The sequence below is a fragment of the Acinonyx jubatus genome, chromosome C2, assembly GCF_027475565.1.
Source record: "Acinonyx jubatus isolate Ajub_Pintada_27869175 chromosome C2, VMU_Ajub_asm_v1.0, whole genome shotgun sequence".
In the NCBI taxonomy this organism is placed as follows: domain Eukaryota; kingdom Metazoa; phylum Chordata; class Mammalia; order Carnivora; family Felidae; genus Acinonyx; species Acinonyx jubatus.
This window is the reverse complement of record NC_069384.1, coordinates 131,315,654-131,332,582: the sequence shown is the minus strand read 5'-3', so window position 1 is coordinate 131,332,582 and position 16,929 is coordinate 131,315,654. Positions and strand designations below refer to the sequence as shown.

General features: G+C 45.6%; 1 protein-coding gene and 1 long non-coding RNA gene across 4 annotated transcripts in view; one reads left to right on the top strand and one right to left on the bottom strand.

The window, feature by feature from the left end:
• Positions 1-1,635: 1,635 nt before the first annotated feature.
• Positions 1,636-16,929, bottom strand: part of GALNT15 (polypeptide N-acetylgalactosaminyltransferase 15) — a 47,261-nt gene continuing 31,967 nt past the window's right edge. For all 3 annotated transcript variants that reach the window (XM_027061895.2, XM_027061896.2, XM_053221491.1), the window contains 6 exons: positions 16,307-16,424; positions 14,345-14,539; positions 11,715-11,846; positions 11,226-11,330; positions 6,166-6,309; positions 1,636-3,683 (listed from right to left, as the gene is read on the bottom strand). In XM_027061895.2, coding sequence (XP_026917696.1) covers positions 3,537-3,683; positions 6,166-6,309; positions 11,226-11,330; positions 11,715-11,846; positions 14,345-14,539; positions 16,307-16,424 — 841 coding nt within the window. In that variant the 3' untranslated portion in view covers positions 1,636-3,536. The remainder of the gene's footprint in view (positions 3,684-6,165; positions 6,310-11,225; positions 11,331-11,714; positions 11,847-14,344; positions 14,540-16,306; positions 16,425-16,929) is intronic.
• The window catches only part of LOC106971613 (uncharacterized), a 72,324-nt gene continuing 58,855 nt past the window's right edge, over positions 3,461-16,929 (top strand). The window contains exon 1 of the long non-coding RNA XR_008298011.1: positions 3,461-3,608. This is a non-coding gene — a long non-coding RNA (uncharacterized LOC106971613). The remainder of the gene's footprint in view (positions 3,609-16,929) is intronic.

Sequence of the window (16,929 nt, the reverse complement as noted above, 5' to 3'; positions counted from 1 at the left end):
GGGAGGGACCAGAATACTCTATGTCACTACCAGAGACTCTGATGTTGAAGGGTGGATTTGGCATCTCATCTCCTTAGTTGTGCTTTATCTTTATTGTGCAACTTAAGGATTGAGGGAATCAAACTTCGGGCTTTGGCAGAATTTGTTTACTGATCATCTAATCTTATGACTATTAGATGTGGCTAGTTTTCAGAGGTCACAGGTCCTGGCCCATCTCCCAAGGGTCCCCTACAGCTGCCTTTCTGTAGGTCCTCTGTAGATAGGGCTACCTGCCTGCCAGACCGCAGCTGTCTCCTCAAGACAAGGGCTGTATTCCCATGACTAGCAGCCGCACTTCCAGCAGGACCAATCATCCCATGTCCATGTGAAATGGCATTTCTACTCCTTCCTATCCTGGAGTCTTCCAGGAGAGAAGCGAGGGCTGAGAAGAGCTGAAAAACGGAGCAACTAATTGATGTGATCAGTGCTCCAAAAATCCTTTGGAGAAACCGATAGTGTTCATTCCATCAAGATTAGTCAGTTGTACTTGGTAATGGAAGGGCATAGAGGGCCAGATGGAGGAAAGGGAGAGTCAGAGAAAAGCTGCCACAGGAGCATGGATGCTGTAAAAACAGCTTTGATCAGAGATGAGAAAAAGAGAAGCTGAAGGCAAGATAAGGAAAGCAAGGAAATCACAACATAACCATGGACCAAACAGCAAGAACAACAAAAAAAGTAAAGAACTCCCCTGGTCAAAAGAGCAGAACTAGTAGACAGAATGAGAAGGAGGAAAAGTATCGAGGGGAGAAAGGAAAAGGAATTACATTGAACAAGGTGTATTGTCTTACATCATATAGAATCAAACCATCCTGCCATGTGGATTCAAAAAAAGATCTGTGAGAAGCAAAGAATAGTTCAAGAACTGGTCCAATGAGGACTCTCCTAGTTCCAAGTAACAACAGAAGACTACTGGAAATGTTTAAATGTTTGCTACTCAGAGAGTGGTCCACAGATCAGCATCAGCATCCCCTGGGAGCTCATTAGGAATATAGAATCTCAGGCCCCACCCTAGACCTACCAAATCAGAATCTGCATACAATCCCTAGCTGATTTGTGAGCACAGTGAAATTTGAGGCCTGCTGGATTAAATCAAAATATTAAGAGATGTCTCATGGACTCTGAGGACAAGGATCTAGCAAGACCTTGAGAACAAACTGGAACCAGCAACTTGAATACTATCAAGATATTCCATCTATCTCTTGCTTCTCCTTCTGAACAATAAAGTCCAACCATAAAAGTGAAGATCAAACTCTTGGGAATCAAATCTTCCAATTGTCAGTTTTCTCTACTTTTAAAATGATCATTGTGGATAAAATCAAAGCAGAATCCACAGAGAACAGAATTTGAACACTTGGTTACACTGTGGGGAGAAGGTTGAATTTCTATTAGAACTAAATGGAGACATCTGTTTTGTTTAAATTAAGGATCTGTAAGTATCAGCCAGGGACCAAGTTGACAGCCATTTCTATAATAAAGCAATAAATCATGGGGATGGTTAAGGAAGCAAGGAACCCCACATTCTCACTTTGTTCAACCAATTAAGCAATAAGCCATCTGGGTCCTTTTGTTAATTACTGTCAAACACAACTCACACAATTGAATTCTGCCTTTTATTTAATTATATTAATTTATTCCAGCAACTTCAAACACAATGCCAATAATTAAGTTCATTTAAAAAAATAGAGGTCTTGTTTAATTTTTATTTTGCAACTATTAATACCATTTACAAGGTTGACATCTGAGAATGTTTAGCTCCATCTCAGTCTCAGGATGTTAGGGGAATTTGCTTTAAATATAATCATGTCTGAAGGAAGAAGACAGTGTCCAAAATCTCTTCTCTCAATGGGATGATGAATCTATCCAGATCAGCACTATCCAAATAAAACTGTTTGCAGTGATAGAATGTTCTATATCTGTGCTCTCCAATATAGTAGCCACTAGGCACAGGAAGCTATTGAGCACTAGAGATGTGACCAATACAACTGAGGAACTGAGTTTTAATTTTTTTTTTAATTCTAATGAACTTACATTTAAACAGCCACGTGCAGCTAATGGCTACCGTAGACAGCACAGGTCTGGAGTGTATTCTAAGGAGGGAGGAATGCAGCAGGCCATTGACTTATGCTGGTAGAAAAAACTATGTTAATTATGATAGGCCTTGTTTAGAAACCCTCACTTCCTACCTACTTTTTCTTATTTGAAACGCACTGAGTTCTGAGACAGCCCAGAGGAGATCAGTATCTTCAAAGGGAGGTTTCCTAGCTGACCATGTGAAGAGTAAACTCCACCTGGAGGAGAAATGGGCATAAATGGTGTCTTCTTAACAGCAGAACCAACCCCACTCCACAGCTCTTTATGGACAAACTAGGTAGGCCAGGTCACAGCCAGGAGAGCCTTTCAGCTCTTGCTAGCACTGGCTCTGCTCTAGCAGAGGCACGCTCTTCCCACAGTGGTGGACATTCAACCTGCAGGCACATTTGGGGGACTGAGGCTCAGAGATGGCCACATCAGCCCTAACGAACATTAACTCCCAACTCTGGTTCCTCTCGTGTGAATTTGGGCTCAGATGCTGGCATTCCCCTACTGTGGAGGTTTGCCTCTTTGCAGAGGTTGCTATTTCTGATCCAGTCCATGCAAACCCTGTAACAGGGCATCAGGAAAGCTTCTCCACTGTATACACCTTGTTATTGGGAATGCTTAGTCTGAGCTGACCCAACGCTAATGACTAATGAGAAATACACTGCATGAGATTCTGGTTGGGGTTAACCAAGCTAGAGAAGGGCTAGGGCAGGGTGAATGGAGGTAGAAAGTCGGGAGGAAATTCTCATTTACATGAAAACATCCTATTCCAGGCGTGCTGACTCTTTGCAGCTGCCAGGCTGAGCTGGAGAATTGGGTCAAAGCTTTTCCATCTTCTCTTCAACCCCGTTCTTTGCTCAGTGGCTTCCCTTCCTTCTTCTGAGCTATGGCTCAACCAGTGAACATGGAATTTGTCCTAATGAACTTAATCCAAAGTTTTGAGGATGTCAGGCCTTTACACCCTTCTCACACTTTAACTTTCATGGTTGGCTACACAGATAGTTCAAGGTAAGGCCATTTGCAAAAAAATTATCAACCGGATGTATGTATCCTGGAGGTGTTGCCCAAGACGGTCCATACCTCTCCTTTGTCAGAGATAAAAGCAATTCTCAAGTGCACGATGGAAAACAAAATAAAACAAACAACAATCTTCTGTACTACATAATGACCATCATCCAGTGATAAAGACAATGAGACAATGAATCCTTTTTTTTTTTTTTTTCTAAAACAGCCAACAGTCAATGCAATAAGGGGCGAGAAGGAAAGACTTTCTATACTCATTCATGGAGTTTTCTTCTCTACTATCACCAGGAGCGCAAACACAAAAGGGTCAGCTTCATGAAATATATATGCTCTTTTAGTTCCCTTGGGGATGAACTGTAATGGCTAAACTTCTCTTTTCCCTTTGACGCAGGCATTCATCGTTCATCCACAGTGTAGACGTTGTCAAATCGCCACAGCTGGCTGGCTTTTCCATCACACTGGCGCAGGTACAAATCTTTGCTGTTTTCCTGCACCACAGCTTCCATGCATTTCCCAGAAAGAATGTGAACAATCATTCCATTCTGAAAAAACAGAAAAGACGAGGGAAAAAAGTCATTTCCCTGTAATCAGTAGGCAAAGAAGGATATTTCTAAGATTTGTGTTAATCATTACGAGAATTACAGAGGTGGTGTGAACTCGCCTAGTAAGGAACTGCATTATGTTGGTTAGTGTAAAAATAATTTAGGTAAATATATATAATATAAATATATTATGAATATAAATATCATTTGAAACCTTGAGATCATTAATTCAGTTACTTTATTGAGATTGTATAATTGTGCCATTTCTTAGAGAGTTCTGTTTAGTAACAGGCCAGTGTATAGAGCATGTTCAGTCTTTATACCATATTGGTGAAATTCATTGTTATCACTGTGCTTGTACATTTCTGCTTTCAAAATGATTTAGTTTGATCTCTGCCCACTGTGACTCCTGCAATTTAGTACTGTTGCCACCACGTTGCAGTAGAGAGTAAAAGCTCAAGAATACACTGAGGGCCCAAGGCAGCCATGTTTCAAAGACTATAGCTGCCTCCTGCTCAAAGTCCACCAGACTTAATACTGAATCTAGCCATCCCTTCTTCGACAAAAAATTGATTTCTTTATGAAAAGTTAAACATTTTAACCAACAATGCCGATAATGTCCATTTGTTTATGTACTTTTGAGATAGAATTCACATACCATAATATTTACTCCTTTAAAGTATACAACTTGATGGTTTTTAGTATATTCACAGAGTATATGCAACCATCACTGTAAAAAGAAACCCACTATTTGGGGCGCCTGGGTGGCGCAGTCGGTTAAGCGTCCGACTTCAGCCAGGTCACAATCTCGCGGTCCGTGAGTTCGAGCCCCGCGTCAGGCTCTGGGCTGATGGCTCAGAGCCTGGAGCCTGTTTCCGATTCTGTGTCTCCCTCTCTCTCTGCCCCTCTCCCGTTCATGCTCTGTCTCTCTCTGTCCCAAAAATAAATAAACGTTGAAAAAAAAATTAAAAAAAAAAAAAAAAAAAAAAGAAACCCACTATCATTAACAATCACTTCCTGTCCCTCCCTTCCAGCCACTGGAAATCACTAATTTGCTTTCTATATTTATGAATTTGTTTATTCCGGACATTTCCTAGAAAGGTAGTCATATAATAGATAGCCTTTTCTGATTGACTTCTTTCACTTTGTATGATATCTTCAAGGGTCATCCATGTTGTAGCATACATGTTACCTAATTTTTTTTCTTTGTATTGTAGTAAAAATAGGTAAGATAAAACTTACCATTGTAACCATTTTAAAGGGTAAAGTTCAGTAGTATTAAGTATATTCACATTGTTGTGAAACATATATTCAGGACTTTTTCATCTTTCAAAACTGAAAGTCTATTATTTATTAACCAACTCTCCTCTCCCCCCATCCCCTGGTAAACACTATTTACTTTCTGTTTCTATGAATTTGACTATTTTAGATACCTTATTTAGGTGGAATCTTACAGAATTTGTCCTTTTGTGACACATTTATTTCACTTAGTGTGATGTCCTCAAGGTTCATCCATGTTGTAGCATGTGATCCTTTTAAGGCTGAATAGTATTCCATTATACACACACACACACACACACACACACACACACACATACATACACATACATATACATACATACATACCACATTTTGTTTATCTATTCACCCATCGCTGAATGCTTGGGTTGTTTCTACCTCTTGGCTATTGTAAATAGTGCTACTATGAACAGTAGCTGAATGATAATACTTTTTTAATGTTTATTTATTCTTGAGAGAGAGAGAGCACGAGCGGGGTAGGGGCAGAGAGAGAAGGAGACAGAGGACCCAAAGCAGACTCTGCACTGACAGCACAGACCCTGATGTGGGGCTTTAACTCATGAGCCATGAGATCATGACCTGAGCAGAAATCGGATGCTTAACCGACTGAGCCACCCATGTGCCCCATAATACTTTTTTAAAGTCTTAGGTTTTAATGCCTGAAATATACTGGGTATATCTTACTCACTAATCTTGTACTTATTATTTTAACATGCTGTTTCTAAGATGTATCTTATCCACAGGACTTGGTTAGAATGATCCAAGACGTCTTTGAGCATGTATGGGCCCCAAGTCTTAGGTTCACTTGTCACCAAGTAGAAAAGGAAGGGCCTTTCTGTTGCTCCTAAACCACACCACTGAGGTAGTTGGCTGCTTCTGTAACATGCTCCCTGGTCTTACTGGTGACCTGAGCTAATAAACTTCAAAAAGGGACCGTCTCTTCTCTCTGCCACGATCATGGTCAGAGCTTTACAGAGACATGGCAAATGAGTACACTTTAAGATGCTTGCGGTCCAGCTTTGCTACAATGTTGGCTTTACTTCCTCCTGAGGCCTTAATGCCAGGTCACTAAGCTCAACAATAGGGGCTCTGACCTGTATGGTACTATCTGACCCCTTAGAAGACCCTGGGCCACAGTCCCAGCTAGAGGCACTGCTGAGCCCTTCCTGGACAGATCACTTACCTCTTGGAAGTCCCAGTGCTGTTGATGGATAGCAGGCCCTTCCTCGGTGCAGTTCTGAAGAGTCACCTGCTCTTGTCTGATGTCAAGACACAGGTGCTGTGGGCTGCCAAAGCGTATCTCCTTCCTGCCGGTGTGCTTCAGGTGCTGGGACAGAGGGGATGTTTGTTAGCACAGTTAGGAGACCTTCTCCAAAGCTGGAGATGAAGGAAGGGGAGCTCACAACGGGGCTGACATCAAGTGGCAATCTTTAGATTCTCTTAGGGTCAGCCAACACCGTATCTCATAGCCGAATCCACACGTGCAATGCCAGACTGGACCAAGCCTCTGAAATCTGCACGTGCCAGCTGCTGCCACATTCATATTTCTACACTGTGGCATGTTTCTCCATTAGTCTCTCTTACTGCATCATGGTGAGGCCATAAAAGAGTGCCGTGTGTTGTGTGAGTGCACTACCGCAAGAGCAGATGAGGAACACTTCTGAGGCCCAAGGGATCTCTTTCTGGAGAGAGCTGACCTGGCCTGTCACCTGGCCCAAAACGAATTGTCTGTTGCATCTGATGACTCTCACTCATGGTCATTTTTTTCCTCCAGTGTTTTATACGATTGGATTGTGCATATCTTTGCAGAGGGGCTCTCACTGTAGGAAGCCTGTGTGCCCTGGCCGGAGAGCACGCTCTGACAAAACCAATTTCTGTTTATTCCTGCCAAGTGCAGCCTGAGTGGATCTTATATTAATTTTGCGGTTGGGAGGCAGTGTTGGCCTTAGTGATCTGCGCATTCACATGGGGCCTCGTGCTTAGAAGGGGTTAGTGTTCTTGGTTTAATGTATTTGGTTTAATGCTCTCCTGTTACTATCTTGAAATCCTTTTTGTTTTTGGTTTTGGTTTTGTTTTGTTTTGTTTTGTTTTTTGAGATAAGGCACAAGTGAAAGAAGGGCAGAGAGAGAGGAAAAAGAGAGAGAGAGAAAGGCAGGGCTCACCTGATGTGGGGCTCAAACCCACGAACTGTGAAGTCATAACCTGAGCCAAAGTTAGATGCTTAGCAAATTGAGCCACCCAGGCGCCCTATCTCGAAATTATTATTATTTTTTTTAACGTTTATTATATTTGAGAGAGAGTGTGAGCAAGGGAGGGGCAGAGAGAGAGACGACACAGAATCCGAGGCAGGCTCCAGGCTCTGAGCTGTCAGCACAGAGCCCCACATGGGCCTCCGACTCATGAACTAACTATGAGATCATGACCTGAGCCAAAGTCAGATGCTTAACCGACTGAGCCACCCAGGTGCCCCAAGATGTTACACAGTTTTGAAATTCTTAATAATTGTTGAACTGTGGGCTCCACATTTTCACTTTGCGCTGGGCCCCAAAATTAGATAGCCATTCCCGCTTGAGGATTCTCACACCACACAATTCATATAAATTTGAATCCTAAACCCATATTAGATGCAGACTTGTGGTTAAAAAAAATTTTAAGAGTGATTTTTTCCTATACAAAGACCCTGTGGAGACAACCTTCCTTGTCATCTTCCTGTGGCAGTGGGTGGATTTTTTCTAGTCAAACTTTTCACAGGTAAGTTACTCTTTGAAGGTCAAAGCTGGCTTTCTATGGCATCTCATTTCCAACTTCTCATCTGTCAAAGGCTGCAAGTAGGCTCCCACTGACTACTGCATGTAGCTAATGGCTCATGTATCCTGAGGCAGGATAGCTTGGCCAATGCCCTGTGGCTCTATTTTCAGATGCCTCTTGATTTGTGGCCCTTGGAGATTTCCCTTTGTTACAAATTCACTTACTTATGTGTTTCTTCTTAATTTTTTATCTGGCATATCTAGGTGCTCTTAGGAAAAGGGCTTTCAGCTTATCCAGCTCACAATTTTGCTAGATATAGAGGTCCTTGCTAGTCCCCTCTTCCCCACCAAGAATCAGAAAACCCACAAAAGCGAACATTCTGTTCGCATGCCTGAGACTGCATTATTCCCGGTTGCAGAGGAGGAAACCAAGACTTGGAGGGTTTAAGAAGCCTCTGATGTCATACAGCTAGAAAGTGGTGAGCTCTTGCCACCATATTACACTGCTTCCTCACTTAGCACTTTATATCTGTATCCTTCTCCCCTGTGCCAGGTGTGAATGCCTTTTGCTGTGTTCCAGAACACTGGTAAAGGGCAAAACGGAAAGAGGCCACATGGGTCCTAAGAACCTGCTTCCCCATGTGCCCTCCAGATGCAGGCCTCCCTTCCCCCAGCCCAGCCCCCTCCCCACCCCCCACCTCCAGGATCCCAGAACCTGCTTTGCCAAGCCTGGCCTCACCGGTCCTCCCTCCAAGACATGTTCTGGCATTTGCTCCCAGGCTCTCGGGGCCTCATCTAACTCATTTGATCAATATCTCTAGGAACTCGTACTTTGTTGCTTATTTTTAACACAGGCCTTTGGGATATGACACCTTAATGCAAAGGCCCCTGTCACAGGCTAAAAGAGATTTGGGGGCGGGCTAGGCCTTTCTAGGTTCACCCAAGTTGTGAAAAGAAGTGGACCCACTGACCCTCAGCCAGCATCTCTGAGCCTTCCCTCCACCTCGGGGAGTTATTCTGTGATGGCAACTTTGAAGAGAAGTTTAGCCTAAGATACAAAGAGATCTTCCTGATAAACAAGGGGTCTTCATGGATGCTGGAATGACCCTGCTGCATCAAAAGCCTTTCTCTGACTCAATTACCTTCTTCTCTTCTCAGACACTTGAGGGCGTAAAATTTACCAACCCCTGGGGTGCTGCAGGAGGAAATATGGTTCTATCCTTTCACCCATTCCTTTAGCTTCTGAGAATTATGAACTAGGGATTTTAGAGTGCCAGGGACCATTAGGGGGCTTCATGGGAATCTATGAACCCTGGAAATTGTTAAAATTTTGTGCAGCTGTGCTTATATGTGTTGTTGTGTTGTTTTTTTTTTTCTGGGAAAGGGTCCTTAGAATTTATTACCTTCTTAAATGAACCATATGACCTATAATAAAGAGTCTAACTCCTTGTCTAATGTCTGGTCTCTTAGCATTCAAGCTCCACTCCTTCACCTTATATCCTTGCTCTACTTCTGGGCAAGCTCAAAAGAAAGCCCCGTGCTTTCTTCTTTGGTGCTGGTGGGAAGTTCAATCCAGGTAAGCCCAGCCAGAGCTTGGGAACCCTCACCTGCCCAACCCCCCCCCCCCCCCCCCCCCCCCCCGCCACCACCACCACATAAGAGCCAAAGTCAGCCGCCCCTTCTTGCTGTCTTGCTGTCTTGCTGTCTTGCTTGTCTTGCTTGCTTGGGAGCCTGTCCTGCTCCACTAGGAAGTCTCATTAGGTGAATAATGATGCTTTCCATTCTCTGATGTTGCATGTGGGGAGTCATCAGTTTCAATATCTGAACCAAATTTGGGGTCAGGGGTTGATCTTGCCCCCCCAGGGCAACCACTAGATACAACCTAAAAAGATGAGGAAGCACAGGGAGGGATGGAGGGCCCTACTAGGCCTTCCTAGGCCTACACTTTAACCAGGTGCCACCTGGATTTCTTGATGTCAATTTCAAATAGTCTGTCCTGTGGCGAACCTTCTATATCCAAGAACAGGAAACTTGGCTCAAGGAAGGGCCTCCCCCTGTGGGCAGGGTGCCTGTCAGGCATGTTCAGCATCTCTCTTCGGCTGCCCTTTGGGCCATTAGCTTTTTCTGTCACCACAGCAGCCCCATCCATCTTGGGTACTGACAGGTCTGGCCACACTGCAGAGTGGGGCCTCGGGGAAAGTCGTGCAGTTTGTCTTCATTGCTGCATCTCGGTCCTTCCCCAGCAGCCATCAGAGCCCTTTCTCCTGGGGAGAGGCCCCATCAGCCCTGGCATCCCAGTACAGCTTATGTGCTGTTCCCCAGGGGTATTTGTACTCTCCGCTTTCCATCTGACTGTGGAATGAAAGACTTTCTCCTTGTGGAAGGAATCCCACGGACCAAATTGCTCTGTGCCTGGGAAATCTTCTGAATGACGCCAGTGCTCTGCAGCTTGGAGCCAGGGACCCCATCTGTGTGGAAGCCCTCCTCTAGCAAGTGCAGCAGATGGTTGGCCGAGGCCACGAGGCCTATCTGCTCCAAATCCAGCCCTCCTTCTCTGCTTCACACACACACACACACACGTGCATATGCAGAGACACCCACACAGACAGATACATGCACAGAGACACAGACAGACAGACAGACATGCACACACCAGGCCTCTGTTGTGCAGTAAAGATCCCCCTCTGTGAACTCTGGCTCCCATAGAGCCCCGTTAAATCCTGGAAAGCCACAATACACCTGCGTGGGAGGACTCGGAATCAGAGGACTGAAACAAGACTGTAACCACAAGTTGTGGATTGGAGGCACCACTGTAAGTGGGGAACACACTCTGGGGTCCCCTTTCCTCCTCAGTGCTTCTGTGCCTACAGCGCCCACTTGGATGACCCATATTACCCCATCTCTGGTTCTAGCTGGCTGAGGATCTCTGGCTGGTCCAGATGTTTCAAGTGGTGCCCTGATAGAAATGTGTGTCAATTTCTTTGACCTCTGATTAGAGATTTTTAATTAAAATAGGGAGGTTTTCCACAAACTCCAGATTTCCAATGTCTTTTAAATTTGGGGGCTAATCTCATAATACTGGACCCACTTACAAAAGAGAAAACGTGTTGAGGCTGGGGGACGGGCATAGCTGTCCTTTCTGATGGGCACGTGCTCCTCAGGCATAGCAGCCTCCACCCAGCTCACTGTGCTCATCCCTGCCTGACCCTCAGGATATCTGAGTTTGCAACCCCTGGGTCAGTCACTCTCTGAGCCTCAGTTTCCTCATTTGTTAGATGAAAGCATTGGCTAGATAGTCTCTATTTGCTTCAGGCTCAGATGCTTGTATTCTCTGATGATGGCCCATGTCTGTGATTGTGCCTGGGGGCGGCGTGGGCAGAGCTGAGATGGGTCATTGTGGTGGGAGACGTGGCACCACTGAAAGGAGGTGCCCCAAAGGGAAATGAGGAGCATCCCAGGAAAAACCATTCTTAGGTCTTGCCCGGATGTTACCCACCTGTTGCTGCCGGCTGTCACTGCAAGGAGCTAGCATCATGGTGCAGCCCAGGATGTCCCCTTCTTCCTGGCAGTCAACACAGAAGCCAAGTCCGGTGTTGTGGAGCTGAAAGTGGACATCCATACAGAAGTGAACCCCGCCCTCCACTGTTAAGACACCCTCCATCAGGCGCTAGTCCTCCTCTCCTCCTTCCCTGCAGTGTAGCTCACGGTTCCAGGTTCAGGCCACAGAAATAAGCAAGGTCAGGCTAAAGCCTCTAATCCCAATGGACAGGAGGCAGGCCACATCTGTCCTGATGAAAGGACCTGAAACAGGTTTTGGGGCAACCCAGTCACCTCCCTCAGGGCAGGCATGGAAGCCTCTGAGGCTCCCCTGACCTTGGGACTGTGTGGCCAGGGTCATGGACAAACATCTGAGTATCCAGTTTCTGTATTGGGAGGCTGCCCATCCCCTCCCCTTCCTCCTCATCTTCCCAGGGGCATGCCTTGCCTTTCCAGAGAACCTGGGCCTGCACTCAGATGGGTAAAGCTCAGGGTAGATGTTGGCCAGAAACCAGTGGAACGTCCGACAACCCAGTCTCCTTTGCAGCTGCAGGCGTTCTGTGCAGTCTGGCTTCTCAGCCTGATGGAGGAGAAAGACACAGGCACTGAGGTGGGGAAAGGCCGACTGTTCACCACAATTCACACATGGGGGAGGGACAGAGGTAGCTGGGAAGAAGCTGAAGGATTGGGACAGAGTGAGGGGACCAAGGCCACGGTTCCCTAGGGCCGTAGCCAGGTGGGGAAAGTCATGTGTTAGGGGAAGAAGTTTAGAAGGGACAGAGTAGGATGGTCCTCCCTACAAAGAGCTGTGGAACCAGCAGTGTGGTTGTGAGAGCACTCCCTCCCCAATCCTTCACATCTTCAGTCTACAAAGACGATTATACCTGTGCTTTAAGGACTTTTTGTGGAAGCTGGCAAAATGGCGGGGCTTTGCACCTAGGCTGGTGTGCTGCAGCACCATAATGAGCCATATGGAGGCAGGAACTGACCCAAAGGCAACTGAGATGAAATAAGCTAGGAAATTGTGGGGTGGGATGGAGGCAAGACAAGTTTACTTTTCTTCCCCTCTAAGTGCCCAATTTCCTCCATTACCATTAATAAATCATTCCTTTGGCCTACTCTATCCCCTTTCCTTGAGATTCTCCTTTATAATACAATTGTCCTGGGATGGATATCAGGTAAGTCCTTAACACTCGAGTATAAATTTATACATTTGGCTATATTGATAAGACACAAGGAAACCTACCTATACATTTAGTATTAAATCCTGGATATCTTGAGGGAAGACAGAGGTGCTAAGGAGGGGTAGGAAGGACCAAAAATAAAAACAAAAAAGAGAGATCATATTTCCTGGGGTAAGGAGAGGAAAGGAGAGGGGGCTGGAACAAGAAGTCCATGTCAGAGTTCCAGTTTGATGGCCTTTAGTCTGGCAGTTAAACACTGGGCTAACAGGCTGAATGAAGCAATTCCACTTTTTCCATCTTTTACTCCTCAGATATAAATGGTCTGGATCTGCCATACTGACATGCTCTCGGTATGCTTCCCAGACTATGATCCCCTGAGCACCTGGCTCAGAAATGCCCACGGAACTTGTTAAAAATGCGGGTTCTTAGGCCCTATACCAGAGACTATGATTCAGTAGGTTGGGCCAGCAACCCTGGAATCTGCATTTTGACCGTTTCTCCTGCTGAGTTTTATCCACAGAAAGTTTGGGAACAACTTCTCTAAGGCAGGGATGTCTTGTTTATTCAGCACACCTGCCTACCATTAAACCAAAGAGATCTATTACTCTTTAAGGAAATTAATGTAAGTTTTTTATGGTTTCTTGGCTTTCTTAGTGTTCGTTTGAGACCTCACCAGTCATTCTGCAGGGCTGGACTTTGCTACCAAAGCAGGAACATTCCTTCATGAATTTTCCATCACCTTCACCTTTCTCAGTGGTCAAAGTGGCAAATCTCTCCAGCCTTTTGTTTAATCTCAAATGAGGGGCATATGCTGACAATGAACTTTCCCTTCTGTACAACCAAACTTGATGGGAAAAACAAGAGAATGTTAACTCCTCCAACAGTGAAACCCTGACCTTGTCTTTTGGGTGCCTATAATTTCTGTGTCTCAAAATCCATGTGAGGGTTTGGGTAGAAGGATAGAAATTATAGAACAAAATTAATTTTTAGCTACTTAAATTTAAACTAAGAGCACAAAGTTAACGTCTCCACCTTCAGGGAGGCAGTGATATTATTAAAATCTTAACATCGATGTCAGCCATAGGACATTTCCAAAACATGAATTAAGAGGAATGTTCCAAAAAAAAAAAAAAAAAAAAAAGCCAGAAAAAGAAATGTCTTCTCATTTACCAGTAGGAGGTGCCATTGTCCTTGTGAAAGTCATCAGATGACCAGATGGGGAGATTTGTGGATCAGAGAATGGAGCACACCCAGCAGTGTGGGCAGGCTGGTGAGGGGCTTATGGGAGTTGTCCCAAGACCTTTGTGGGTCACAGAAATCTTATCTTCGGAGCCCTCACTCCCAGCCTAGGAAACAGTAATGGGAACCCACATCTCATGCTGAATAGTATTTATGTGCCAGTTCCACGAGAATTGGGCTACGTGGCAGTTGAAGATGTGCTGTTTGTGGACATTAATGAAACATTTAAAACCTTAAATTTTTTGTGGCTTGTCTTGGATCTTTTATGTTTATATTTATACTTCTATTTGTTTCATGTCTTGGATGATTCCACAGTTTGAGTGCTTTGCTCAGGAGGAAAGGGCACTCTGAGACCCGTCACTGCTTATTCCCTGCCCAGTCTGCCCTCTGGCCCCACGATAAAGGATCGCAGCCCATAGATGTCCCACAGGCCTCAGGGGGCTCCAGGCCAAGACCAGCTGTGACGCTGTGTGGAGATGCTTGGGACAGACAGGCAGCTCTGCCAGGGAGCCACTTGAGAGGGGCAACTTAAGGGAAGCACAAGCCAGAAGCTTTTGTTTTCCCCTCCGAGTTGGACAGAGAGGCACTCCTTGGCCCAGCCTCCTGCTGGCGGCCCGTGCCGGGCCCAGAGGCCCCTGCCAGGATCTCTCCTTACCTGGCTCAAGGAGAAGGCCTCTGGGCTGTGCCTGTAGAAGGTTTCTTTGAATGAGCCCAGCCAGGTCTCGGCGATGCGAACCTTGTTCCGCAGAGTGGCCTCCTGATCACGGGGGGACTGGGCTTCCTGATTTTGATAGATGTGCCCCACCCGAGAACAGGGAAGGATTTCAACAGAGCCACCACAGAGCCAGGCCTGCCATAAAAGGAGAAAATAAACATCTGAACACAACTCCAAGGACATGGAGTTAGGGATCCTGACAGGGGCTGGGAAAATGCACAGGAAATCACGAACACAAAATGGTGAAGAGAACGATAGTTCTCGGGGTGCCTCAGAGTTTCCAGATCTGGGAGTTCTGGGCAGGCGAGTGACAGTGCGGGAAGAATGGGTGCAGTTGTCCCGGGACAGAACCAGTGGAGTAAGGGAGCCGCATCCATGCAATACCGGAACGGGCCCTTTCCCAAAAGCACATGGACACGTTTGGCACCTTTAGAGATATAGCTGTGTGGATTAGCACCCCTGTTCCCCAAAGCTGCTTCCTCAGGGAAAAAGGGGTCCCTGGTGGTCAGAGAGTTTCTAAAAGCTTGTGAAGTCTCAAGTGGAGAGCAAAGCAAGTCTTCCTTGAACATAGTCTCTCCTTTAGGAGGGTTTTCACGGTTCTCCAGTAAAATTCATTTGAAAGGAAGCCTTTCATTTCATCCTGGGGATCAAGAGGAAAGCGAAAACATTTCTAGCAAAAGGCAGCATGTGGACTGAAACACACCAAAAACAGAGTTCCCAAACTGTGGGCCATGGTACCCCTGGGGGTGCCCCATCAACCTCAAAGGGCCATGCGGGATATTTTAAATGTTTGAGAAAAACACGGTGACATCTATTGGGTGTTCTGCAAACTACAAGCTTGAGATAATTCATGATTTCCACATTAGATGGCTGCATTTTCGATAATGTACACCTTTACGGGGTTGGGTTTTCAGTGGTTGCTGTGATGAAAAAGCCAGTCTCGTGTTCAAATCGACATGGAACGGGAAATGAAGGTGATGGTGTCTGGTCTGATTCCAAGGCTTGAGAAGTTGTGCAGTGCCCAACACTAAATTTAGGCACTAAATTTTTAGCACAAATACTTATTTTTTGGAACTATAGTAGTTCCCCCTTATCCATGGGGGACATGTTTCAAGACCCCCGGCAGATGCCTGAAATCACGGATAGTTCTGGACCCTATATACACTATGTTTTTTCTTATACCATACATACATACATACCCGTGAAAAAGTTTAATAAATAAATTAAGCACAGTAAGAGATTAACAATAACTAATAATACAATAGAACAATATCATGATATACTGTAATAAAAGTTATGTGAATGTGGTTTCTCTCTCTCTCAAAATATCATCTTATATTGTACCCACTCTTCTTCATGTGGTGATGGGAGATAATAAAATGCCTACGTGATGAGATGGAGTAAGGGAATGACAAGGCATTGTGACCTAGGGTTAGGCTACTACCCATCTGATGATACCTCAGAAGGAGGATCATCTGCTTCTGGACCAAGGTGGACCATGGGCAACTGAAACCGTGGACGAGGCAGGACCAGTGAGCTCAATGCACAGAACTGTTTGGCATTTGTTTTGGCCTATGGGTGCTATGAATAATGCCTGAGATGCCAAGGGTGCTGTGAATACAGAATGTACAGGAACCTCTGTGCTACAGTGTAGACGGCTGATATGATGCCCTTTCCTATGCACAGGTTGGATAGCTGGTTTCAAGAGGGAGGCTGGGAGCACAATCAAAATAGGGCATGAGAGACGTGGGAAGGGAAAGAAACACACTACATTTCATGACTCGATACATTGCCTGCAGCCTTATCCCTGACCAGGGGCATTTCTAATGGCTGCGTCTCAGCTGGGACCTCACATACTACTCCACAGAACCCATCTGGCTCCTCCCTTGGTCCAGGACATACCTTGAGAGACAGTTCGAGGTTTTCACCACCCCGCAGTGACATGAGAGGGTCATATGCACCAGTGTTTTGGAAGTAATGTCTGTCCATGGCCACAACACCACTGGGCACCACAGGGCTCCTAGGCAGAGAGAAGACAGACACAGACTGCAGTTCAGAACCTCAAGTATATCGGGAAGTCTTACCATGTGGGAGCTCCAGTGGCCGAGAGAGTGGACTCTGGGCCCAGATAGACCTCAATGCTTTTAATTGCAAGACTGGAGCCAAGCAACCAGGTCAAAATTCCCAGTTCTTTTTTTTTTTTTTTTTTTAAGATTCATTTGTTCTTGAGAAAGAGTGTGTGAGCAGGGGAGGTGCAGAGAGAGAGGCGGAGAGAGAAGATCTGAAGCAGGTTCTGTGCTGACAGCAGCAAGCCCAATGCGGGGCTCAAACTCATGAGCCGTGAGATCATGACCTGAGCTGAAATTGGACGCTCAACCGCCTTAGCCACCCAGGTGCCCCTCAAAATTCCCGGGATTCTATGAGAAGAGAGCTATGGCTGCCTGGGTCCTTTTTACCCCATCCTCAGGTGCTGGTCCTAAAGCGAGGGGCACCGGGCTGCCCCTGAGGTTCCCCTACCCTCTGGT